General features: G+C 43.2%; 1 pseudogene and 1 gene segment (V, D, J or C); both read left to right on the plus strand.

The window, feature by feature from the left end:
• The first annotated feature begins 373 nt into the window (after positions 1–373).
• On the plus strand, positions 374–1,015 carry LOC100618516 (immunoglobulin lambda variable 4-69-like; annotated as a pseudogene). Its single transcript, XR_008917203.1, has 2 exons — positions 374–510; positions 639–1,015. The product of XR_008917203.1 is annotated as an immunoglobulin lambda variable 4-69-like (transcript).
• A 14,362-nt stretch (positions 1,016–15,377) lies between these two features.
• On the plus strand, positions 15,378–16,112 carry LOC100618555 (immunoglobulin lambda variable 4-69-like). The segment is given in 2 exon segments: positions 15,378–15,598; positions 15,727–16,112. Coding segments are annotated over 2 exon segments (378 nt in total).
• Positions 16,113–27,326: the final 11,214 nt, after the last annotated feature.

The raw sequence follows: 27,326 nt of genomic DNA on the forward strand, positions 1-27,326 counted from the left end.
GGCTCCACCTTTGGGTGGGATGAGGCAGCAGAGACCTTCCTCTGCCTGGGAGCCTTGAGCTCTGCCTCCTTGTGGCCTGGATGTGGGTCCTATAGACAGTAGCGAATGCTGTGGGACTCGTCCTGGGCAGGCAGTGAGGGCCTGCAGAGCCTGGAGGAGTTTGGGGGGGGGGGTGAGCCCAGCTGGCTGTGCTCTTAGCCCTGTGATCACTCCTGGATGACGTCTCAGCTGGGTTGGGCCCAGTGACCCCAATCACCCCCCCTGCATGAAGGGCTGCCCCCCTGGGACCCCGAGAGAGGATGCAGGTGGGGTCTAGAGGAGGCTGGAGCAGGCCCAGATTTGCATCAATCCCCGCCTGCCCCTCAGCCACCATCACAGGGTAACCAGGAGAGAATAAGAGGGAGCTGAGAGAGGCCAGACTCAGCTGGGAGCTCTTTGAAGCTGAGCTCTCGGGTCCTCTCGCCATGGCCTGGCCTCTTGTCTGTCTCTCACTGCTCTCCTTCTGCTCAGGTCAGGACCATCCCAGACCTCCCCTTTGGCCTCCTCCTCCCTCCCTGTTCTTGCCTCTCAGGAGGATCTCAAAGCACCTTCTGGCTTCCTCCTTGTTCAGGGTCATTAATGAGTCTCTCTGTTTGCAGGCTCCCTCTCCCAGGCTGTGGTGACTCAGCCTCCCTCTGTGTCTGCAGCCCTGGGGAGCTCGGCCAGACTCTCCTGCACCCTGAGCAGTGAGCTCAGTGGTAGAACGGTTGCTTGGCACCAGCAGAGCCCCGGAAAGCCCCCTCGGTACCTCCTGTATGTCACCAGAAGTGGAGGTACAGGCAGGGGCGACGGGATCCCTGAGCGCTTCTCTGGTTCCGGATCTGGGACTAACCGATTCCTGTCCATCAGCAACGTCGAGCCCGAGGATGAAGCCGATTATTACTGCCAGTCGTATTACTACTCTGGTGGTGTTGATGTTTATACACAGTGATGCATTCAGTGGGGAAGTGGGACAAAAACCTTGTCTGGCCTGTAGCAGCTTCTCGCTTGTCCCCAGGCTCCTGAGCAAAGCCAGGGTGCTGCTAGGGGAGAGTCAGCTGTTCCTTCTCTCTCTGTCTCTGTCTCTTTGTCCCTGCTAGAGCTCCCTCTGTCTCTCCCAGGCTCTGTCCTCTCTGGGTCTCTTTCTCTCTGCCTCAATGTCTTTGTCTCTCTCTTTCTCTCCCTCCCCATCTCTGTCTCTCTATCTCTCTGTCTCTTTTTCTGGCTCTTTCCTTCTGTCTTTCTGTGTGTCTCTATTTTACCCAGTTCAGCAGTGACTTGGCCAAGGTCACACAGACTACAGCTGGAACTCAGGTCTTCTCACCCCATCACCTCTACTTTCTGCCATGTCCCAGCCTCCTTTGGGATGACCAAGACAGCAGAGAAGTGATTCAGTTGAGCCTTCAGGACTGAGGATTTGGCTGGTGGAGCTGAGAGGAAGCTCCTGCCATGCTCTGGCTGTGCCCCAGTTTCTTCTCAGGGAATAGAATCTTGTTTGTAGGAGGAGATCCCTTGAACCCCTGCCAGTGCTCACGAGGCCATGACCAGAGACACCCTCTAAGGGAAGAAAATGGGAACTGAAGATGTCAGGAAGGAAATGGGAAGAGAGGAGACAGAGGCAGCTGCTGACAGTCCCTGCGCCATGTTGTACAGCTTGTGGCCAAGCGCCCACACCTCTACAAGCCTTGACAAACATCCCCTGAGGAGTGGCTGAGTCCTGAGATGAGAAACCCTGCCCGGAGTCTGCAAAATCAGCCACATCATTGCAGGGCTGTGGAGGGGCTCTGAGGGCCTCCCTGTGGCCAGGACACTGTCGGGTGTATTCAGGCCTGGTTAGAAGCTGCTGACAGGTGACGAGCGAGAACTTGTCTGACCGTCTATCTGAGTCTGCCCAGCTTGGCTGGACCCCCATCGGGAGTCTCTTGTTCCCATGAAAAGGAGGAAACAGCATTTGGGTGGATTCCTGGCGGCCACCAGCTGATTTGGGCCCAGAAGTCCCAGGTGGGTCAGGAGAGCCGCCCTGAGAGGCTCTGGAGAGAGGAGGAGATTTCTCTGGGTTGGGGGGAAGGGGGGGCAGAGATTGAGAATAGGAGAGGGTTGAAGCAATGATGTCTAATAGGAGTGAGAGAATAATGGTGGGAAAGTTTCCTCAGACAGCTACAAAGACCAGAAGATCCCACAGAGCTGGGTCTGTGCCTCATCTGGTTCTAAGCATGTCTCAGGCTCTCAGCATGCTCCAATTCAGAGCTGGAGAAAAGCTGGGAAAGTATCAGCATCATTTCTGTCACTTTGTTAAGGACAGTTTTGAAAGCAGGAATGAGGAAGAGAAGCAAAGCAGTTGCAAGTCTAAGAAACGTGGATTCTCCATGGCAGAGCTCCCTCCTGGGGCTCCTTTGTAGGAAGAACATGTGAATCCTGAGGTTCTAGTTTACTCTCACCATCTGACCCAGCTTCTGACAATGCTGATTTGATGCTGAATTTCATTAGGTTCTATTCTCGAAAGGAATTCAGGGAAAGAGGAGATCCAGGACCCTGGACAGAAGCAGGGAACTCAACCAGAGGAGCTGTTACCAGGACCAGCTTGACTGCAGATGGCCCAAGAAGAGGACAGCAATATCCCGGGAGCCCAGAAGGCAGCCTGCTGCATCCGGGGACTTTGAGTTCTCCCTCCTAATGGTCAGAACGGAAGATCAGGGGCTCCCAGCCCCAAGGCAGCCCAGAACGGAAATCTTCTGGGTAGTTAGGAAGTCTGGGGCTTTCCAATGAGCCCGGCTGTGCAAACCAGCCCAGTGCACCCCAGATTGCAAGGCGTCTTCAGAGCCACTAATTCAGAATCAGGAAGACTCAAAGTTTGCTGCCCAGCTTTAGACAAGCATACATTTCCCTCTGGCCAAAACAGGAGGTGTCGTGCCAAGAAAGCAATAAGCCAGAGCCCTGGAAAGAACATGCCGTATTATATAACGAACTGAGCAGACTGGGTCTAGAAAACACTGCTCAGAGCCACTCACGCCATCTCCATCCACTGGTTCTGTCTTGTAAATCATTGTCAATCGTGGTTCCTGTCAAAGGCTTACTCCATCCTTTAACTGATGTCATTTCCCTATAAATTGTGGACCCAAACCAGTAAACATTACCACCGCCCAGCAAGAGGATGTCTGCAAGTCAAATCTGTAAGCCTGCTGGGTCGACCCTCCTGTAATCCTGGCCAATTTCTCTTGTCCCGCGTTCAGTGACCCACCACATATCTGTGGAACAGATCTCTATAGTCTGGACAGCTGACTGTCTCACCAGTACCCTTCGTGTCTCTCTCATATTCTTTTGGTTTGTTTGTTGGTGACATTGTTATGCTAGAAGGGACGTGATGCCTTAATGGCCACCTGGCAAAGCCTCTCACAAATTTTTAATATTACATAAATTAACACCCAAGTATCCTAGTTAAGCTCTCAATGTAACATGTCACCATCATCCTTCAGGAATTTCACTGGGGAAACTGAGGCCCAGAATCCCCCAAAAGGAGGGGGAGAAATAGTGAGAATTTGACTTTTATATATTGAATGATTCTCAAATACTTTGGAGGACAACGGAGCATTCCTGCTCTGCGGACCCATCAAAGGCATCCTCTAGTCTCCTGCTTTGGCTATTTCTTTGTCCCAGGAATCCCCAGGAACGTCTTCCTTTCTGTCAGGATTGGCCTAATCAGTGAAGGGACCAAGGGCTCCTTGCATGTGTGGGCTCCCATGACATGGGCTGGGGAAGTCAGGAGAGCTGGCTAGCCCTCCTCTTCATGAGCTCCTCCCCCCCATTAAAGTTGTCTGGGCTAAATAGGGGAGCCCTGAGTAATGAGCTCCTCTTAGCCGGTTTCTGCAGCTGTGGAACCAAAGCACAGGAAGATGCTAGCCATGAGAGCACCAGGTAGCCCTGGATCATGGTGTGAGGTTTACTGCTGGCCTAACCTGCCACCCTGCCACCATCAATAAACTTGTCTTCTTCCCCCTGAGTCAGACAATTGCCTTAATTTTAAACATAACAGGGGACAGACAGGCCCATGACGTGGCATATTTTGTCCAAACTTCTAGTCATAAACTAAAGAGACTGATAGCTGCAGCAGGAGGTGATATGGGGAGTCAACAGACCCCCCTCTGGCTTACAAGGTCACAGTTGGGAGACTGGAACTGCAAGGCAGCTCCCCGAGAACAAAGCCCCCAATGACGCCCTTCTGTGACTTCTCTCTCTCCAACTTCCCCTACTAATGGACTTGTTATGATTGCTGTTTCCTCCCCAGTACAGGAGAAATAATATGAGAGCAAATACTTTTGGGATCAATACATATATATCCCACTTTAATCCTGCTACATTATTACCCTCAAAAGATTGCATTTACAGAATTAAAGCCCAAAGATTATTGCCCATCACCCCTCCTTTCTCTCACTCAAGCACAGATACGCTGCAAGGTCCTACAAAAAACACTGGCCAAATGCTTGAGCACCATAATCAATCTTTCCTTACAGTTATCACACTCCAATGAATTTGTTGATGAACAGGAAAAAGGTAGCATTGCAAGGCACTTCAAAGCAACGCAAGAAAAACAGAACTTGTAAATTGAGGAAAATCCCAAATCTAGACTGTCATTAAATTGCCCTCTAACCTTGTACCTAGCAAGAAATATTTTGTTACCCATCTCCTAAGTAATTGTGATTGATTGTGAAAGCTGACCAAAAGTAACAATGATTCTCCTAGGTCAGGGAGAACTAAGCTCTAGATCACCAAATTTATGTCATTCATCAGTTGCAACAATGTTTCATTGACTATCTCCTGAGGCTACATGTCTTGTTGTTAAGTGGAAACATGTTGTGGAAAATTGATTGTGTTCCATAGAAGCCTGTAATCACCAGCCTATATAATAAACGAACCTCCCTGCTATAGCAGAACACTGTGTGATGCCTATGCACATGAGCCTGAGTGTCTCTCATCTCCATTATTTGACCGAATTGTCACATCTAGACAGAGTGATTCCTTACCCTCAGGGAGACCACTGGACGCTCCCAAAGAGGTGACACTCGTAATCATAAAAAAGAAAAGCAATAAATATAACAATTCAATAAGAATCATCACTTTTATGATCCTTTAAAGTTAACAAGTATTACAAATATAATATTCATCGATACTCACAATGACTCCGGAATATAGATGTTGTTATTATGTCTATTTGACAGATGAGGGGACTGAGGCAGATAGAGACTCAGTGACCAGGTTAGGGTCACACAACATTTCAGTGACTGCAGGAGCATTTGAAATCAGATCTTCTCTATTTCAGTTCCTGAATTCTATCCCCTGAGTCCTCAGGGTGCCACCATGGTCTGACTTCTGGGGATGGCCAAGGATCTGCTCTCTCACCACCATGGCACCATCCCTTCATATGTGTTGCCTCCTCTCTTCCCAAGTCGTTTCTCTCTTGCTCTCTTCTTCCCATTCGCCAATCTCTCTCTGAGCATCCACTAGCCCTAAGGCACTCCTTCATTGCCCTCTCCTGGAGGCTGGGAAAGCTTCATTGGCCAGCTGAGGGTGGAGCAAGAGTGAGAACCATGCCTCCATCTAAAATGTGAAGATCTTAGTGTTGAGAAGGACTTCCGCTGAGAGGGTCAGGGACTTGGTGCCTGAAGCTAATACCTAATGAGGACTCACCAACAGGCTCTGAGCTATCATGACCCTACCACATGTGACAATATTGTCCAGAAAATTGAGTGGGACACAAGGGACCATGAATTTTTTCTAGTGACTCCTGACTAGGAAAGTCAGTGCTGGACAAGGGTCTGAGGACCTTCAGCCCAACTCCTGCATTCCCTAAAGAGTCTTTAATTTCTCTCTGGGCACTGAGGTACCTTGCGGACAGTGCTGTGCCAGACTCAATTTGCCTGGGGTAAAGCCTCGCACCATCAGACAGATACACTAAGAGCCAGTCCTCCACACTCATATAGAGGTGGCAATCAGTACAGAAGTGCAAAAGCCTCCAAACACCAAGAAAAGCAAGAAGAAGGTGGTGAGTTTGGACACATTTTATGGAGCAAAATACTAAATACAGAGGAGATAGAAGAGGAAACACAAGCAAATGCTCTGAAGCCTTCCAAAGGAAATGGAAATTCTCCACAAACTCTTGAAGAATTTAAATCTGAAATTATCAAAAAGATGGAAGCATTCTGGGAGGAAAAATGGGAAATAATGCAAAAAGTACTCAGCAATCCGAAGCATGAAAAAAAGCAACTACAGAAACAGCTTGACCAAACTGAAAAGGGAAATCAGGCTTTAAAGGTCAGAATCAGGCAACTGGAAGACAATGATTTTGCAAAAGCGCAAGAATTAATAAAGCAAAGCCAAAAGACTAAGAAATTAGAATAGAACATAAAATATCTCACTGACAAGGTGACAGACCTGGAAAATAGAGGAAACAGAGACAATCTGAGAATAATTGGCATTCCAGAAAAGCCATAAATAAATAGTAATCTCAACATCATAATACAAGATATCCTCAAAGAAAATTGCCCAGAGAGTCTAGAACAAGGGGGAAATACAGGCATTGAAAGAGTTCACAGAACACCCTCTACACTAAATCCCCAAAAGACAACTCCCAGAAATGTAATTGTAAAATTCCAAAGCTTTCAAGCAAAAGAAAAAATCTTACAATGAGCCAGAAAAAGACAATTTAGATATAATAATGCCAATCAGGGTCACACAAGACCTTGCAATTTCCACTCTGAATGACTATAAGGCATGGAACATGATTTTCAGAAAGGCAAGAGAGCTGGGCCTTCAACCAAGAATCAGCTATCCATCAAAACTGACTATAAGGGGAAAGTATGGACATCCAACAAAATAGAAGATTTCCAAGTTTTTGCAAAGAAAAGACCAGAGCTCTGTGGAAAATTCAAAATCCAAACACAAAGAGCAAGGAATACCTGAAAAGGTAAATATGAAGGAAAGGGAAAAGGAGAAAAATGTTATCTTTTTCTTTTAATCAAACTCTCTTTTATAAGGACTACATTTATATCAATTTCTATATATTTATATGTGGATAAAATGTAATGTGTAACTCTCAAAAATTGTATGCATTATTAGAGTAGTTAGAAGAATCATGCATAGGGAACATTTGGGGCATCAAGATGATATGGAGAAAGGGGGGATAGAAAGAAAAAGGGAGGGGGGAATCATTGATGGTACTAAGATATACTCCAAGAAATAGGGGGAAAAACTAAATAGAATAATCTTTCTCACACAAAGATACACGTGGGAAGGGGAGGGGAAGAATTCTCCTATAAGAAGGAGAGGAAGAGAGTTTTTACTTAAAACTTACCCTCAATGAAATCAACTCTGAGATGGAAGAGCTTCTAGATCCATTGGGATCTTGAATTTTATATTATCCAACGGGGTATGGGAGAAGGGAAAACCAAGGGGAATATGGGGGGAAGGAACACAAAAAGGGAGGGAAGGAGAGGGGGAAAGGGAGGGAACAAAAAGGCAGGGGCTAGAAAGGGAAACATCAAGGGAGGGGACTAGAGGGTCTGATTTAAAGTAAATCACTGGCTTAAAAATTTATAGCTAAAGTAAAAAAGTTCAGAATTAGGGGAGGATATCAAAATGCCAGGGAGTTCACAAGTGACAATCTTAACTTTGAACATGAATGGGATTAAATCAACTATAAAAGGTAGAAGAATAGCAGAATGGATTAGAATCCAAAACCCTACCATATGTTGTCTTCAAGAAACACACATGAGGCAGGTAGACACTCACAAGGTCAGAATTAAAGGATGGAGTAAAACCTTCTGGGCCTCAACTGATAGAAAGAAGGGAGAAGTGCAATCATGATATCTGACAAAGCCAAAGCAAAAATAGTCCTGATTAAAAGGGATAGGGAAGGTAACTATATTTTGTTAAAAGGGACTTTAGATAATGAGGAAATATCACTAATCAACATGTATGCACCAAATAATATAGCACCCAAATTTCTAATGGAGAAACTAGGAGAATTTAAGGAGGAAATAGACAGTAACACCATATTAGTGGGAGATCTGAACCAACCACTATCAAATTTAGATAAATCAAATAAAAGAATAAATAAGAAAGAGGTAAAAGAAGTGAATGAAATATTTTAAAAAATTAGAGTTAATAGAAATATGGAGAAAAATAAATAGGGACAAAAAGGAATACACCTTCTTCTCTGCACCACATGGCACATTCACAAAGATTGACCATACACTAGGTCACAGAAACATGGCATGCAAATGCAGTAAAGTAGAAATAATAAATGCAGCCCTTTTCAGATCATAAGGCAATAAAAATAATGATGAGTAAGGGTACATGGAAAACTAAAATCAAAAATTAATTGGAAATTAAATAATATGATACTCCAAAATCGGTTAGAGAACAAATCATAAGAACAATTAATAATTTCATCGAGGAAAATGAAAATTGTGAGACATCCTTTCAGACCTTATGGGATGCAGCCAAAGCAGTATTGAGAGGAAAATTCATATCCCTGAGTGCATATATTAACAAATGAGGGAGGGCAGAGATCAATCAATTGGAAATGCAAATAAAAAAACTAGAAAGCGAACAAATTAAAAAAGCCCAGAAGAAAACCAAACTAGAGATCCTAAAAATTAAGGGAGAAATTAACAAAATCGAAAGTGATAGAACTATTAAACTAATATATAAAACTAGAAGCTGGTACTTTGAAAAAAAACAAACAAAATAGACAAATTCCTGTGAATGTAATCTAAAAAAAGAAAGAAGAAAATCAATTTAACAGCATCAAAGACAAAAAGGGGGACATCGCCTCCAATGAAGAGGAAATTAAGGAAATCATTGAAAATTACTTTGCCCAATTATATGGCAATAAATATACCAATCTAGGTGATATGGATGAATATATACAAAAATATAAACTGCCTAGACTAACAGAAGAAGAAATAGAATTCTTAAATAATCCCATATCAGAAAACGAAATCCAACAGGCCATCAAAGGACTCCATAACAAAAAATCCCCAGGGCCTGATGGATTCACAAGTAAATTCCATCAAACATTCAAAGAACAGCTAATCCCAATACTATACAAACTATTTGACATAATAAGCAAAGAGGGAGTTCTACCAAACTCCTTTTATGACACAAACATGGTACTGATTCCAAAACCAGACAAAGATAAAACAGAGAAAGAAAACTATAGACTAATCTTCCTAATGAATATAGATGCAAAAATCTTAAATAGGATACTAGCAAAAAGATTCCAGCAAGTGATCACAAGGATCATTCACCATGATCAAGTAGGATTTATACCAGGGATGCAGGGCTGGTTCAATATTAGGAAAACCATCCACATAATTGACCATATCAACAAGCAAACCAACAAAAACCACATGATTATTTCAATAGACACATAAAAAGCCTTTGATAAAATACAACACCCATTCCTATTAAAAACACTAGAAAGCACAAGAATAGAAGGGTTGTTCCTAAAAATAATAAATAGTATATATCTAAAACCATCAGCTAATATCATCTGCAATGGGAATAAACTAGATGCATTCCCAATAAGATCACGAGTGAAACAAGGATGCCCATTATCACCTCTAATATTTGACATTGTACTAGAGACACTAGCAGTAGCAATTAGAGAAGAAAAAGAAATTGAAGGCATTAAAATAGACAAAGAGGAGACCAAGTTATCACTCTTTGCAGATGACATGATGGGTTTACTTAGAGAATCCTAGAGATTCAACCAAAAAGCTAATCGAAATAATCAACAAATTTAGCAAAGTTGCAGGATACAAAATAAACCCGCATAAGTCATCAGCATTTTTATATATTTCTGACACACCTCAGCAGCAAAAACTAGAAAGAGAAATCCAATTCAAAATCACCTTAGACAAAATAAAATACCCAGGAATCTACCTCTCGAGACAAACATAGGAACCTTATGAACACAACTACAAAACACTCTCCTCGCAACTAAAACTAGACTTAAGCAATTGGAAAAACATTAACCGCTCATGGGTAGGATGAGCCAATATAATAATAATGAACATCCTACCCAAACTTATTTATCTATTTAGTGCCATACCCATTGAACTTCCACAAAATTTCTTTACTGATTTAGAAAAAAAACTATAACAAAGTTCGTTTGGAAGACCAAAAGATCTAGGATACCCAGGGAAATAATGAAAAAAAATACAAAGGAAGGGGGCCTTGCAGTCCTAGATCTCAAACTATATTACAAAGCAGCAGTCATCAAAACAATTTGGTAGTGGCTAAGAGACAGAAAGGAGGATCAATGATATAGACTTGGGGAAAGTGACCTCAGCAAGACAGTCTATGATAAACCCAAAGATCCCAACTTTTGGGACAAAAATCCACTATTTGATAAAAACTGCTAGGAAAATTGGAAAGCAGGGTGGGAGAGATTAGGTTTGTATCAATACCTCATACCCTACACCAAGATAAATTCAAAATGAGTGAATGACTTGAACATAAAGAAGGAAACAATGAGTAAATTAGGTGAACACAGAATAGTATACATGTCAGACCTTTGAGAAGGGAAAGATTTTAAAACCAAGCAAGACTTAGAAAGAGTCACAAAATGTAAAATAAATAATTTTGACACATCAAATTAAAAAGCTTTTGTACAAACAAAACCAATGTATCTAAAGTCAGAAGGGATGCAACAAATTGGGAAACATTGCTCATAAAAAACTCTGACAAAAGTTTAATTACTCAAATTTACAAAGAACTAAATCAATTGTACATAAAAGCAAGTATAAACCTTAAAATTTCTTAGACTTATAAATGTTGGAAATTTCACTATTGGGAAATTTCATATTTGAAAAATTTCCTATTGATAGTGGGAACTCTATTGGAATGTGAACCCCATTGGCATGGGAGGTTCCTCCTCCTCCCTTCTTAAGATTACTTTAGGACAGAAACCTTTTGCTGAACAATGGAAAGGGCTTTGACCTATGCTTAAGCATAGAACAGGAATTTCTTTGAGTCATGATTGATTTTAGAATTGATACAATAGAGATACTTGGAATGACAGAACCAGGTCTTGGAAATTACAATCTCCACCCTACTCAGTCCTAACAGGATTTAGGAAGGGCTACAGCATAGATCAAAATTTAATTATTCCAATCTCTACCCTACTCAGGGTAACAGGATTTAGGAAGGGCTGTAGCAAAGGATAAAGATTTAATTATTTGAGAATATGAACTCAACAGACATGTGCAAAGCCACAGACCTCTGGGTGGTCCTGGGTTAAGCTAGAGCCACCATTGGCACAGGGAAGACATGGACATTGATTGGTAGATGTGAGAATGGAGGGGAGGGAACTTGGATGGTTTGCTTAAAGAGAGAGGGGTCTGAGGACTGAGGGGTGGTTGGTTGGAGAGTTTTGGCTCTGAGTGGTTGGAGAGGTGCTCTGAGAAGCTTGCTCTGAAGGAAGCTGGAGGTGGAGTCCCCTGAGACTGTTTCTCCATTTTGGTCACGTGAGTAATAGGGACTGATCTCCTTTCTTTGCCCCAGCTATCTAAGGGCTTGGGCCTTTTGGCCCAGCCTAAACAGAAGGGGTATTTAAGTCCTATTCCCTTCTGTCCACTTTCTCTCTCCCTCTCTCTCTCTATCTCTAATTCCTTTCTTCCTCCTGTTTGTAATTAAACTCTATAAAAGTTTGACGGCTGACTTGAGTTTTCATTTGGGAAATGCATAGCTGAATTCCTTGGCAACCTTGAATTAATATGTATCAGTCTTTTAAAGTGATTTCCTTGTCACACAAGCCATTCTCCAATTGATAAATGGGCAAGGGACATGAATCAGCAGTATTCAGATAAAAAATTAAAACTACCAATAAGCATATGAAAAAGTGTTCTAAATCTCTGATAAGCAGATAGATGCAAATCAAAACAACTCTGAGGTATCACCTCATACCTAGAAGATTGGCTAACATGACAGCAAAGGAAAGTAATGAATGCTGGAGGGGATGTGGCAAAGTAGGGACATTAATTCATTGCTGGTGGGGTTTTGAATTGGTCCAACCATTCTGGAGGGCAATTTGGAACTAGGCCCAAAGGGAGATAAAACACTGTCTGCCCTTTGATCCAGCCATAGCACTGCTGGGTTTGTACCCCAAGGAGATAATAAGGGAAAAGACTTATACAAGACTATTCATAGCTGCGCTCTTTGTGGTGGCCAAAAATTGGAAAAGGAGGGGATGCCCATCAATTGGGGAATGGCTGAACAAATTGTGGTATATGTTGGTGATGGAATACTATAGTGCTAAAAGGAATAATAAAGTGGAGGAATTCCATGGAGACTGGAACAACCTCCAGGAAGTGATGCAGAGTGAAAGGAGCAGAACCAGGAGAACATTGTACACAGAGACTGACACATTGTGGTACAATCGAAGGTAATGGACTTCTCCATTAGTGGCAATGCAATGTCTCTGAACAATCTGCAGGGATCTATGAGAAAAAACACTATCTACAAGCAGAGGACAAATTGTAGGAGTAAAAACACCGAGGAAAAGCAACTGCTTCACTACAGGGGTTAAGGGGACATGACAGAGGAGAGACTCTAAATGAACACTCTAATGCTAATACCAACAACATGGAAATGGGTTCGAATCAAGAACACATGGGATACCCAGTGGAATTGCGCATCGGCCATGGGAGGGTGGGGGAGAAGGAAAAGAAAATGATCTTTGTCTCCAATGATTAATGTTTGGAAATGACGAAATAAAATAATGTTTAAAAAGTTTAGTTTGATTTCTTTCCTTCCATAGTATTTGTAAGGTGAATTTTAAAGTATTTTCTTTAGAGAGAATTTTGTTTTTCTGTAACAGTATAGGGGAAAGTGTTATTTTGTTATTGCAATACTTTGCATTTGAGTTTTTGTAACTGTAATGTTTAACTTGCAGTGATGCAAGAATTTTCCTTAGTTTCTCTCTTTCTTTTTCCTGTAATTCTCTCTCTGTCCTTAGCATAGATTATTGCTTAGTTTATCTTTAGAATAAGAATAGTTAGGTGTTTGCTTCATTTGAGAAAGACATATCTTTAATGATTGTCTTCTCAAAGAAGCCCAAGTGGGGAATATAAAATTAAATAATAAATTAAGTTAATTAGTTGAGTTCAAGAATACACTTTAGATAGAGGTAAGAAGTAAGAAGTTGGGACTAAGGGTTTAAAAAAGAAATCTCGGCTCCTTTCACTTGGAAGGAGAATTTTGAAGAGGTCAAAGGTTTTGGAGTTTCCAAGGCTCCCTGGGAAGAGTCGGTTGACAAACTGACACTGCTTGGATCTTTTTTTGTTGAGGAAGGGTATCCAGGGAGACGGCACCGAGCTACTGGGAAGAATGTGATGAAATCTAGTTTGGAAAATCTCTATAAAATTCTGTATCCAAACAGAAGAGCTGTGCAGTACTCTGGAATTCCACTAGGTGGAAGCAAAGAACAACTTCAATCAGAAGTTAGCGTGTCTAATAGCTGACATAAGATCTCTGATGGAGAGAGAGCAGCTTCTGGATTTCTAAATGTATTTAATGAGATAAAGAAATGGATCAGCTCAATAATATGGATAGTCAGTTTTCAGGGGGGGTTTATATAGACAATAAGAGTTAAATTACCCCCTGAGTATGCAGGGAACAAGATGTCTTGGGAGAGGCAGATCTGGTTCTGATTTAGATAGGCTAGATAGATATTTTAGATTTCGGGTAAATAAATCAACAATCAATATATTTCCTACCTTTCCGTTTCCTTTTCCTGTCCCTGTTCTTTTTGAAATAATATAAATAAATACATTTGGTTTTTTGGTTTGTTTTCTAAAGAAAGCTATCTCCAGCCAAATCCTTCAACTATTGGTCCAACCAAATTCTCAGTGGCCAACAACTGAATCTCCATTAGCTCTTCCTCGCTGTTCCCTGTGAAATACCCATCCGTGTGGCAGTGGATCCAAGTGAGACAGAGATCTCATCCCCCCTCCATGCAGATGACCCTAGGCAGGGTCAGGGTCTCCCTCAGGGACTCCTTCAGGATGCTGGGTGGACAATAATGGCCCCAGACTCAGCTGAGAGGCTGCCCAAAGCCCCCTGAGGAGCGCAATGAGAAAAGTTCCTGGAGATTGGTTATGAATTCATATTTCATTGGATAATAATTCAAAATTATTTATTAGTAAAAGTGAGAGAGAGATACAGAGACATACAGAGACAGACACAGAGACAGACACAAAGAGACAGAGACAGAGAGACAGAGACAGAGAGACAGAGACAAAGACAAAAAGAGAGACAGACAGAGATACAGACAGACAGACAGAGACAGGGATCCCCTGGCTTCCCGTCCCTTCTAGGTGCCGATGCTTCCTCTGGGCAGCAGGCCCAGATCCCCCTGTCAGGCCCAGGAGAGTACACCAGCTCCAGACCTGGAAGAGACCAGCTTCCTGTCTCTGGCCAGGCTTTTCCTCTCCTCCTCAGAGTCTCTTACTGGCCTCCTTCAGCTTGAGTCCTGCATTCGAGACACGCCAGCACAGGGTATTCTGGACAGCCTCTCCGAGACCTCTCCAGCCCCTGCCAGAAGGCCACACAGACACACCTGCAGAATCACTGCAAGGTGGAGCAGATTTCCAGAATCTGGTTTTCAAACAAAATTAGTCATTATGTTTCTATTATGCTGACCCTGCGGTCTTGTGGGGGAGCCCAAAAGGTCTGGAAGCTGAGCCCAGCTGGGCCTGGGGAGCTCCATGAGGATGGCAGACAGGACAGGCTGGCCTGAACCAGAGAGCAGAGTTTCCTGTAGGTCCAGGAGCCCCAGAAGGCTGGGATGGGGCAGTGGGCAGGGCTTGGGCTCTGGGAAGGCTCTATGGCCAGGGAAGGAGAACGTTTGCCCAGTGAGAGGCCAATATTTCTAGCCCTGGAACTGGGCCTGGATCAGTGCCTGCTAGCAGAGTGTGGTGAGGGCAGAAGGCCAGGCCAGGGAAGGGGCTGAGTTCAGTGGCTGCTCTGGGTGCCTCAGGCTGGAGCTCAAGAGAGGCTCCACCTCTGGGTGGGATGAACAGAAGAGGCAGCAGAGACCTCCCTCTGCCTGGGGGTGCTGAGCTCTGCCTCCTTGTGGCCTGGATGTGGGTCTTGTAACCAGCAGGGGATGCTGTGGGGCTGGTCCTGGGCAGGCAGTGAGGGCCTGGGGAGCCTGGAGGTATTGGGGGGGGATGAGCCCAGCTGGCTGTTATTGTGGCTGCTCTGAGCCCTGTGATCCCTCCTGGGTGACGTCTCAGCTGGGCTGGAACAAATGACCCAAAGGATCCCCCTGCATGAAGGGCTGCCCCCCCGGGACCCTGAGAGAGGATGCAGGTGGGGTCTAGAGGAGGCTGGAGCAGGCCCAGATTTGCATCAATCCCCGCCTGCCCCTCAGCCACCATCACGGGGTAACCAGGAGAGAATAAGAGGGAGCTGAGAGAGGCCAGACTCAGCTGGGAGCTCTTTGAAGCTGAGCTCTCGGGTCCTCTCGCCATGGCCTGGCCTCTCGTCTGTCTCTCACTGCTCTCCTTCTGCTCAGGTCAGGACCATCCCAGACCTCCCCTTTGGCCTCCTCCTCCCTCCCTGTTCTTGCCTCTCAGGAGGATCTCAAAGCACCTTCTGGCTTTCTCCTTGTTCAGGGTCATTAATGAGTTTCTCTGTTTGCAGGCTCCCTCTCCCAGCCTGTGGTGACTCAGCCTCCCTCTGCCTCTGCAGCCCTGGGGAGCTCGGCCAGACTCTCCTGCACCCTGAGCAGTGGGATCAGTGGTAACTATGTTTATTGGCACCAGCAGAGCCCAGGAAAGCCCCCTCGGTACCTCCTGTATGTCGAGAGTGATGGAAGTACAGGCAGGGGCGACGGGATCCCTGAGCGCTTCTCTGGCTCCGGATCTGGGACTAACCGATTCCTGTCCATCAGCAACGTCGAGCCCGAGGATGAAGCCGATTATTTCTGCCAGTCGTATTACTACTCTGGTGGTAGCTATGCTTCTACACAGTGATGCATTCAGTGAGGAAGTGGGACAAAAACCTCCTTGTCAGGCCTGCAGCAGCTTCTCGCTTGTCCCCAGGCTCCTGAGCAAGGCCAGAGAGCTGCTAGGGGAGAGTCAGCTGTTCTTTCTCTCTCTGTCTCTGTCTCTTTGTCCCTGCTAGAGCTCCCTCTGTCTCTGCCAGTCTCTGTCCTCTTTGGGTCTCTTTCTTTCTGCCTCTGTGTCTTTTTCTCTCTCTGTCTCTCCCTCCCCAACTTCCGTCTCTCTGTCTCTTTATCTGGCTCTTTCCTTGTGTCTCTCTGTGTGTGCTTTCTCTCTGTGTGTCTCTATTTCATCCAGTTCAGCAGTGACTTGCCCAAGGTCACACAAACTAAAGCTTGGACTCAGGTCTTCTCACCCCATCACCAGTACTTCCCTCCATGTCCCAGCCTTCTTTGGGATGTCTAAGACAGGAGAGAAGTGATTCAGTTGAGTCTTCAGGGCTGAGGATTTGGCTGGTGGAGAGAAGCTGAGAGGAAGCTCCCTGCCATGCTCTGGCTGTGCCCCAGTTTGCTCTCAGGGAATAGAATCTTGTTTGTATGAGGGGATCCCTTGAACCCCTGCCAGTGCTCATGAGGCCAGGACCAGAGAAACCCTCCAGGGGAAGAAAACGGGAAACTACGAAAAGAGGAAGGAAATGGGAAGAGAGGAGAGAGAGGCAGCTGCTGACACTCCCTGCGCCATGTTGTACACCTTGTGGCCAAGCATCCACACCTCTACAAGCCTTGACAGGCATCCCCTGAGGAGAGGCTGAATCCTGAGGATGAGAAACCCTGCCAGGAGTCTGCAAAATCAGCCACATCATTGTCAGCGTTGTCAAGAGATGCAAATTGCATCACTCCAGGCAGTACAATATTGAGTCTATTTGGGCCTGGTTAGAAACTGGTGAAATCTGATGAGAGATAACTTGTCTGACAGTGTAGCTACATCTGCCCAGCTTTGCAGGACCTCCATCGCACGTGTCTTGTTCCAATAGAAAGTATGAATCGTGTTTTGGCTATGTTCGTGGTGGTCACCAGCTGACTGAGGCACAGAAGCCCCACATTTGCCAAGAGATTTGCCCTGTGAGGTTCCTGAGGGAGGAGGAGATTCTCCAGAGGTGGGGGTTGATAATGAAAATGGGAGAGGCTTCAAGCAATGATGAATAATGGGAGAGAGAGAATAACGGAGTGAAAGTTGCCTAAGAAAGCTACAAAGACCAGAAGATTCCACAGAGCTGTGTCTGTGGTGTCAGATCTGGTTCTGATCCTGTCCAAGGCTCTGAGCGTGCTCCAAGGCAGAGCTGGAGAAATGCTGGGAAAGAATCAGCTTCACTTCTCTCACTTTGTTAGGGACATTTCTGGAAAGCAGGAATGAGGAAGAGAAGCCAAACAGCCCCAAGTCTAAGAAACGGGGATTCTCCAGTGCAGAGCTCCATCTGGGATCTCCTTTGTAGGAAGAACATGAGAATCCTGAGACTCCAGTTTCCTCTCACCATCTCACCCAGCTACTGCCCATGCTGAGTTGAGGCTGAATTGCATTAGGTTCTATTTTTTTGAAAGGAATTCAGGGAAAGAAACAATCCAGGACCCTGGACAGGAGGAGGGAGATCAGCGGGAGGAGCTGTTTCCAGCACCAGCCTGACTGCAGATGGCCCAAGAAGATGACAGCAATAGCAGAGGAACCCAGAAATCAGCCCGCTCCATCAGGGGACTTTGAGTCCTCCGACCTAATGGTCAGCACAGAAGATCAGGGGCTGCCAGGACCAATGTATCCCAGGACAGAAATCTTCTGGGTAGTTAGGAAGTCTGGGGCGTTCCATTGAGCCAGGCTGTGCAAAGCAGCCCAGCACACGCCAGATTGCAAGGTGTCTGTATAGCCATTAGCTCAGAAGCAGTGAGACACGCAGTCTGCAGCCCAGCATGAGACAAGCAAACATTTCCCTCTGGCCAAAACAGGAAATGTGGAGCCAAGAAAGCAACAAGCCAGAGCCCGGGAAGAAGAACATGCCGTATTCTATAGTGAACTGGGTCAGACATTCCTCATCCTCTAGAAAAAACTGCTCAGAGCCCCTGAGGCCATCTCCATCCACTGGTTCTATCTTGTAAATCATTGTCAATCATTGTTCCTTCAAAAGGCTTACCCAAACCTTTACCATACATCATTTCCCTATAAATTGTGTACCTAATCCAGTAAATGTTGCCACTGGTCCGCAAGAGGATGTCTGCAAGTCAAATATGTAATCCTGTGGGGTGAATCCTCCTGTAATCCCAGGCAATTTGCCTTGTCTTGGTTCTGAGGACCTGCCATATGTTTGTGGAGCAGATCTCTACTGTTTGGACAGGGGGTTGGCTCAGCAGTGCCCTTTGTGTCTCTCCCATGTATTTTTGGTTTGTTTGTTGGTAAGACTCTTATGCTAGAAGGGAGGTGGCCCTGTGATGGCTACCTGGCAAGGCCTCTCATAATCTTTTTTTAATATTGCGTAGACTAACACCCAAGCATCCTAGTGAAGCCCTCCATGTAACATGTAGCCATCATCCTTCAGGAATTTCACTGGGGAAACTGATGCCAAGGATCCCCAGGAGGCAAAATTGTGAGAATTTATTTTTCATATACTGAATGAATGTCAAATACTTGGGGGGATAACTGAGTGTTCCTGCTCTAGGGTCCCATCAGAGACACCCTCTAGTCTGCTGCTTTGGGCATTTCTTTGTCCCAGGAATCCCCAGGAAAGTTTTCCTTTCTAGCAGGATTGGGCTAATCAGTGAAGAGACCAAAGGATCCTTGACTTTGTGGGCTCCCATGATGTGGGATGGGGAAGGCAGGAGAGCTGGCTGTGCCTCCTCTTCATGAGCTCTTCCCCATTAAAGCAGTCTGGGCTGATAGGGGAGCCACTGAGTAATGAGCTCCTCAGAGCCGTTTTCTGGAGCTGTGGGAACCCAGCGCCGGAGCATACTGGCTGTCAGAGGACCAGGGAGCCCCGGATTATAGTGTGGGGTTTGCTGCTGGTCTGTCCTGCCAGCCATCCACCCTCAACGAACTCATCTTCTTCCCCCTGAGTCAGGCACTTGCCTTAATTTTAAACATAATAGAGGACAGGCAGGCACACCAGGTGGCCTGTTTGGACCAAACCTTCTAGTCATGAACTAAAGAGACTGATGCCTGCAGCAGAAGGTGATGCAGGGAGTCAATAGACCCCCCCCCCCCACTGGCTGACAAGGTCACAGTTGAGAGGCTAGAACTGCAAGGCAGCTCCCCAAGAACAAAGTCCCCTGATGACCCCCTTCTGTGTCTTCTCTCTCTCCAACTTCCCCTACTAATGGACTTGTTATGATTGCTATTTCCTCCCCAATACAGGAGAAATAATATGAGAGCAAATACTTATAGGATCAATACATATATATCCCACTTTAATCCCCCTAGATTATTGTTCCCAAAAGATTGCATTTACAGAATTAAAGCTCAAAGATTATTGCCCATCAAGGCCCTACAATAAACACTGGCCAAATGCTTGAGCACCATAATAAATCATTCCTTACAGTTATCACACTCCAATGAATTTGTTGATGAACAGGAACCAGGCACTTCAAAGTAACACAAGAAAAACAGAACTTATAAATTGAGGAAAACCTCAAATCTTGTTTGCATTGAAATATTTCTCTAACATTGTATCTAGTTACAAAATGTTTTGTTACCCATCTCCTAAGTAATTGTGATTGGTTGTAAAAGCTGACCAAAAGTAACAATGATTCTCCTAGGTCAGGGAGAACTAACCTCTAGATCACCCTGTTTATGTCATTCATATATAGCAACAATGTTTTGTTGACTATCTCTTTAGGCTATGTGTCTTGTTAAGTTCCATGGAAACATATATATATATATATATATATATATATATATATAATTGATTGTGTGCCAACAAAGTATGTAATCATCAGCCTACGTAATAAACGAACTTCTGTGCTATACCAGAACATTGTGTGATGCCTATGTATGTGGGTCTGAGAGCACAGTGTCTCTCATCTCCATTACTCAGCTGGATCATCACATCTAGACAGAGGGAGCCATCACCCTCAGGGAGACCACTGTACAGCACCCAGAGAGATGACACTCATAATCATAAAAAAGAAAAACAAATAACAATTCAATAAGAATCATCACTTTTATGATCCTTTAAAGTTTACAAGCACTACAAATATAATATTTATCCATACTCACAATGACTCTGGACTGTAGATGTTGTTGCTATTATGCCTATTTGACAAATGAGGAGACTGAGGAATATTGGGGTTCAGTGACTTTGGTAGGGTCACACAACATTTCAGTGACTGCAGGAACATTTGAACTCAGGTCTTCTCTATTTCAGTTCCAGAATTCTATTATCTGAGTCCTCAGGGTGCCACCATGGTCTGACTTCTGGGGATGGCCAAGGATCAGCTCTCTCACCACTATGGCAACATTCTGTCATATGTGAATGTTAAAAATGGTAAATGCCAAAACTTTAAAGGTTAATTTTAGTGTTTTCACTTAAAATGTAAAATAAGTGGGCGCCATGGGAAATTCCCAAATATGAAAATACCCATGTCAGCTGTGATTTTATGGAAATTTGAATTAATAAAGAAAGAAGGAATTAAGGGAAGAAGAAGACGAAGAAGACGAAGAAGACGAAGAAGATGAAGAAGACGAAGAAGACGAAGAAGAAAGAGAGAGAGAGAGAGAGAGAGAGAGAGAGAGAGAGAGAGAGAGAGAGAGAGAGAGAGAGAGAGAGAGAGAGAGAGAGAGAGAGAGAATTAATTTAAATTGCCCTGGCTCAGGCTGAACCAAGCAGTAGAAAAAGGGCCTAGGCCAAAATGGCCTAGGCCTGAGGCTAAGGGAGAGTGGGTCAGTCTTTATCACTCACCACAAGATCATCTCCAAGCAAGCTCCAGTCATCCACTGAATCTCCTGAACTGAATTCAGAAGTCGCACTCAATTCAACTGACCTCCTTTTTTTTTTTAATTCCAGATTAGATATAAAGCCTATCATTCTATAATGTTAAAGATTGCTTAGCATTTATAGGGTTAGTTTTTCACAAGGATAAAACAAAACTTTACACATCCAAACTTCATCAAGATTAAGGAAGAATTTGTATCATAAGGATGAGGAAAGACAAATGTATTAAGTATTATTGTCTCCACTTTGGTTGAGCGAAAAAAAGTACATTTTATTCTCTTTTACCTCATGCTACATGAAGTTGGCTAAGTTGAGTCAATGTTATGATAAAGGAAATGTATATAAAATTCGTAGAAAAAATTAGATAGTATCCATAGATTTCTTCAACAGATGCTCAAAACAAATTATTAAAAAAATGACTTTCACCTTGGTCTAGGAATGTCAAAAGGTAAATATTTCAAGGAAAGTAATTGTGCAGTAAAATTTTCTTAATACGTACAGTCAGTTCCAATAAAATGTGACATGTGCTCCTCCCAAAGCAATGCATCATGCAAAATCAGCTAACAGAAATCAGAGATTCTAGAGAAAATCTGTTTAATGTCACAATACATAAAAACCTTGTCAGTGACGTATTAAAAGATAGAAGCCTCAGAAAAACTGTAGCAGTTTTATACATATGAAATGATGAAGAAACGCATAAACACTACAATAAAAGTGGCTCTTTCTTCAACTTCATACTGCATGAACAGTTAAGGCAGTTAGGCAGGCAGATTGCTGTTCCAGGACTGTTGGGGATAGTGAAGTGTTGAGGCCTTCTCTGCTCACAGCTACTATTGCACCAGGAGAAGCATGATAAATATGGCTTTTACCTTGGCAAAGACCTGAAGCTGTAGCAGAAGCGGATGTCTGAAGCGCTGTAGTTTGTGAGCTATGATGAAGTGCAGTTTAAGAGCCTCGCATTCTCACTGTTTCTCCAGGAAGAAATCAAGTGGAAGCAACTCAAAATTCATGTTATGCTCAATATATCAATCATATTGGAATAAAGTCCTAGTTTCAAAATACACGTGCTAGCAGAAATGACTGATCAAATAAAAACCTAGATGAGTTTTCCAAGTCACCAATAACAACATTCATATAACACTGTGTGGAAAGCTCCTTACAACATTTGTCAGTACAGAGGTGAATCAGAACATGAATAAAAGATGTGAGGATTTATGTGTGTGCGTATATAGAGGGATAAAATGATATATTGGATAATATTCAGCGTAAAAATAACCTTCACATGAATAGCTGAAGTAGAATTCATATAAATATATAAAAAAGATAATTATTAAATGTCCTATTTGGTAATTTGATAACATCTTCAATTTAAAGGGAAACTCCTGGGTACAAATGACAGCATCATTCACAATAAAATTTCCTGTTGCAAAAGTGAAGAATTTTGGCAGAAATTAAGTACATGGATGTAGAAGGTGTCTCTCAGCCACTGGGTTCTAACTTTGAGCCTGACAGGTGGTAGAAGAATAGTCGTATGCTGGTGGATGTCTCTAGGAATCAAAAAGAAAACACAACACAAAACTCCCCTCATTTCATTACCACAGTATTCTCTAGTCTATTGCTCTTAAATATATTTATCTAGAAGGAAATAAGGCAGAAAAAGTGTCTTTACGTAAACAGACATCTTTCTCAACACTTGGAGAAAAGTCAAATGAAAAATATTTGTGAAGAAAGTAGAAATACAAGGGTGACGTTTTAATGATCTAAAGAAATGACAGTTGCTTAATTAACCAAAATATCCTTTCCTTCCCACACACCAAAGTTGAATATCTAAATGAATGTGGTGTACAGTATATGTTACACAATCTGCTTGAGTACTATATATTTTGTAGCTAAAAAAATTAAAATGGAAATGGGACCAAACTCTATATTACACAAACAGATTGTTAATAAATGTAAAAGATATTTTATAGTTATTTAAAACTTTTCACAAGTTCTATAAAATTAGTAAACTAGATAATGGAAAATAGAATCTTTGAATTCGGTTCAACTTTATATTACTCGTTAACATTCATACAGTGTTATAACATATTTAAATTTAATAGTAAATCAATTAGAAAGTGATCCAGAATTGAAAAAAATTTCTCCTCTCTTCTTAAAATTGAATTTGTATGGAAAAATATCATACTTTTGTTATTGATTTAGTTATACTTATTCATCTTGAAAAAACTGAAGGGAATTAAAAATGATTCTACGTAGTAAAAATCAGAAGTTTAGGCTAATGAATGTTAAGAGAAATTACTTTCATTTTATAATATAATCTGGTATTTATTTTTAACACTAATTATAAATGCGCTGCGGATTTTATACAGCATTGTAATTTTAGATGAGCTTAAATCTACTTTAAATGGTAATAGCTTAAATTTCAAAAGTTCAAGATAGGTAACTTTTACAAAAAGCATGATTCCACTTATTGGGGCATACTGAAACCCTTCTAAAGTAGGGTGACTTCATGAATTATTGTGACCAGAGAAATCTATCATCTGATGACTACCATTGTGGGGAAGTGCATCGACTGTTTCCTGGAAATAGTTTAATGGGAGGCCTGTAATCAAAGCTTGCCTTTCTACCTCAGTAGGGTCCTCAGAAGCTTCTGCTATTTATAGCTACCTTCGACTACCAAGGGTCACTTTCCTACCATAATGAGGCATTAAAGAAAGGCTTTGTATTGAGACAGTACCTGAAAATTCAGGTCATATTTAACAATTTACTGTGTACCTGATATTTGCCATGTATGAGGAAGTAAAGATACAGAAGCAGAAAATAGTCTATTGTCACAAAGACTTATGTTTTAATGGCAGAAAACCATTAAAACCATATAAAAATAAGTAAATGAAAAATATATACAAAATAAAAATGATAGCACATTAAAAAAGTCACCTATGTACCCTGACCATCAGTTTCCTCATTTGTAAAATGAGGGAGTGAAAACCAGATTGCAAGCAAGCAAGGTAACATGTCAATTAGAGGAGAAAACACTTATAGGCGTGTTCAACTATAGCAGATAAGAAGTCCTGAAAAACAGTAATTCCCAATGGTACAGAAGCAAAGTTTCAGGGCTCATGGTATGGGCTAGTGGACCTTAATTTACAATGATAGGTAAAGTGTCAGCCCTTGGCCAGAAAGCAGTGCCAAAGGAAAGAGGGGCTCCCCAAGCCATGCTTCTATTGGGACCTCTGGCCACTCACGAGTTATCTTCTTATAACCAAACTATGATATTCTATGTGCCATTTCCCCCCCATATATGCTCTCATATACGCCTTTACCTTTTCCTTCATTTCATACCTTTGATGGAATTCACACATGTGCATAAATACTTATGTAAACATGTAAGAACTTAATTCTTTTTTTTAATATATTTTATTTGATCATTTCCAAGCATTATTCATTAAAGACATAGATCATTTTCTTTTCCTCCCTCCACCCCCCATAGCCGACGCCTAAGTCTACTGGGCATTAGATGTTTTCTTGATTTGAACCCATTGCTTTGTTGATAGTATTTGCATTAGAGTGTTCGTTTAGAGTCTCTCCTCTGTCATGTGCCCACAACCGCAGTATTCAGGCAGTTGCTTTTCCTCGGTGTTTCCACTCCCTCAGTTTGTCCTCTGCTTATGAATGGTGTTTTTTCTCCTGGATCCCTGCAGATTGTTCAGGGACATTACACCGCCACCAATGGAGAAGTCCAAGAACTTAATTCTTACAAGGAACTTTGTTCCGAGGCACACACACAAAGATGCTTTAGATATCAAGCTTATTTGCAAGAAATTAATAATATAAAATGTAGTAAAGACAGCCTGGAGAATGAAATTATTTACCAAACAAACCAACTCTGCCAGGCAGACTTCTAAAGAACTGTAAGGATGGAAAAAAGGCACTTTACTGACAGAGATGGCTGGGATTGGGGGATTGTCATCCAGGAGAACAATGACACAGGAACAGTTTTGTGGAAGAACTGTTGACAGGAAATCCGTTTGTCTATATTCTTGCTTATGAAACAAGTGGAAGGATGTATATATACACCTTAATGCAGAGTTCTTCAGAATGACCAGGGAATTCTCAAAACGAATGTTAAGTAAGCCCGACCCCTTAGAATAATGCATTTGTGTACAGAAACTTCCAATCCTGGATCTCCAAATATTATGGAGCTTTATCAAACAATTATTATTTAACCAAAGAAAACTGAATTTATTGTGTCTACATGAGAAGTCAAGTCCAACGGCTTTTACTACTCCATTTAGATGTGAGGGGATCACGTGATGTTAAAGCTTGTCAAGAAAACAAAACAATTCGTAAAGAGGCCTTTCTGGGTAAGTAACGAGAAGGCATTTTGAGCATCAGATGCAGAGCTGTAAGTTAGCAATGAGGGCGTTAACATTTTTTATGGTTCTGCTAAACGAATCAAATATTTAACTTTGGTACGTATGCAGATGAAGCTGTCAAGGTCTGTACCTCGTGCCGGCAATGCTCGGCGATTCTGCTCCACGCCTGCGTCTTTCTAGCTGACTGGCAACAAGTTGTCTTTCCACTTCCGGCTCTCTGGTGAGTCGCTGAAACTGAAGCTCCAAACTGAGGTAGCGGTTGGGAAGAGAAGGAAGGGTTCCGGTAGGTGACGATGGAAAATGAACTTCATGCTGCTCCCTCACAGAGGCAAGAATGCTAGTGGCTGTACTTTCTGGTTCCCTGCCTGGGTCTGTACAGGCTTCCGCGCTAGTTTGTTGCAGCCCCTCCTCCACCAAAGGGGTCTGCTCCGGAGCTGGCATTCCTCTTTCCAGGTTAGGAAGCGGCTGCTGTCGCTCCGGGAATCGGGGACATCCGCGCGGAGGGGTCGCGGCTGCCGCACCCAAAAAAAAAGTGCCAGGGCCAAGAGAGCTTCCCTCCCCCGCCCTTGCCCCCAGCCGAGCCCCCACCCGCTCGCCCGCCCGCCCCCTCCCCTGGAACACTTCTCCCACCCCACCCCCAGGAGGCGGTGGCGGCGGCCAACTTCCCCCTGTACCCCGTGCCCATGGTGCCCCTTGGCGACAACACAGAGTCAGCCCCGGAGCTCTGGGTGCTGCCGAGCTCCCTCGAACAGCCCCCCAACTGACCTCCTTTTAAAGAGAATTTTCTCTCATGCCACCGCCCCTAAATTTTCAATTCCACCAATCACAGTAGACGCTTTTTCCCAGGACTGCCCATTCTCAGTTTTCACCTTCTCTGGTTAAAACAAATCTTCTGAATACTTCGAAGGTCTTTGTTAAACTTGCCTTTTGTAAGTTACTTGACCTTTTAGGTACTAATTTAACCTTTATAGACACTTAGCGCCTTTTTGTATTAGATCTAAAAATAGACCACCTGGCTTAAGATTCTAGCTTTACTACATATAAGGTACGAGTTGGGGACGTTCATGTTTCAATCAGGAGTTACAACTTTATCTTCCACTTAGGCACTTTCTAAGTAGGGTGGAGTAATTTTAAAAGTTCCCAACACGTTCCTGATGTATCTCCATTGTTAAAATAGGGGAATAGCTTAACCAAATCTTCTAAAGTAGAGTCTGAGTCATTTTTAAGATTCACACATATGGGTCCTCTCCTCTCTTCCCAAGTCAGTCTCTCTTTTGTTCTCTTCTTCCCATTCTCCAGTCTCTCTCTGAGCATCCATTACACCTCACTAGCCCTGAGGCTGTCCTTCATTGCCCTCTTCTGGGGCTGGGAAACCTTCCCTGGACAGCTGTGGATTGAGAAAGAGTGAGAACCATGACTCCATCCAAAATGTGAAGTTCCTGGTGTTTAGGAGGACTTCCCCTGAGAGGGTCAGGGACTTGGTACCTGCAGATAATGACTCACCAACATACTCTGAGCTATCTTGACCCTACCATGTATGACAATATTGTCCAGATAATGCAGTGGGACACAAGGGACCATCAATTCCTCCTGGTGACTCCTGACCAGGAAAGTCAGCTCTGGATAAGGGTCTGAGGAACTCCATCTCACCTCCTGCATTCCCTGAAGTCTTTAATTTCTCTCTGGGTTCTGAGGGTGTCCCTGAGTCTTGTGCTTGTCTTTCTCAACTTGTACTGACTCAGGCTCCCATTCTGCTTGTCTCCCCACTGTTACATTTCTAATCAGCCAATGAACACAATTTGTTTCTATAAAATGATATTTATTGAGATAATCTAGAAAATAAAGAGGTTCCAAATATTTCTCCTCAATATCTAGAGACTCATTCTCTCCCTTCTACAGTCTCACCCCTTTGGAAAAATGGATTCCAACTGGAAACACATTGGATTTTATGTC

The sequence above is a fragment of the Monodelphis domestica genome, chromosome 3 (assembly GCF_027887165.1).
Source record: "Monodelphis domestica isolate mMonDom1 chromosome 3, mMonDom1.pri, whole genome shotgun sequence".
Classification (NCBI taxonomy): Eukaryota; Metazoa; Chordata; class Mammalia; order Didelphimorphia; family Didelphidae; genus Monodelphis; species Monodelphis domestica.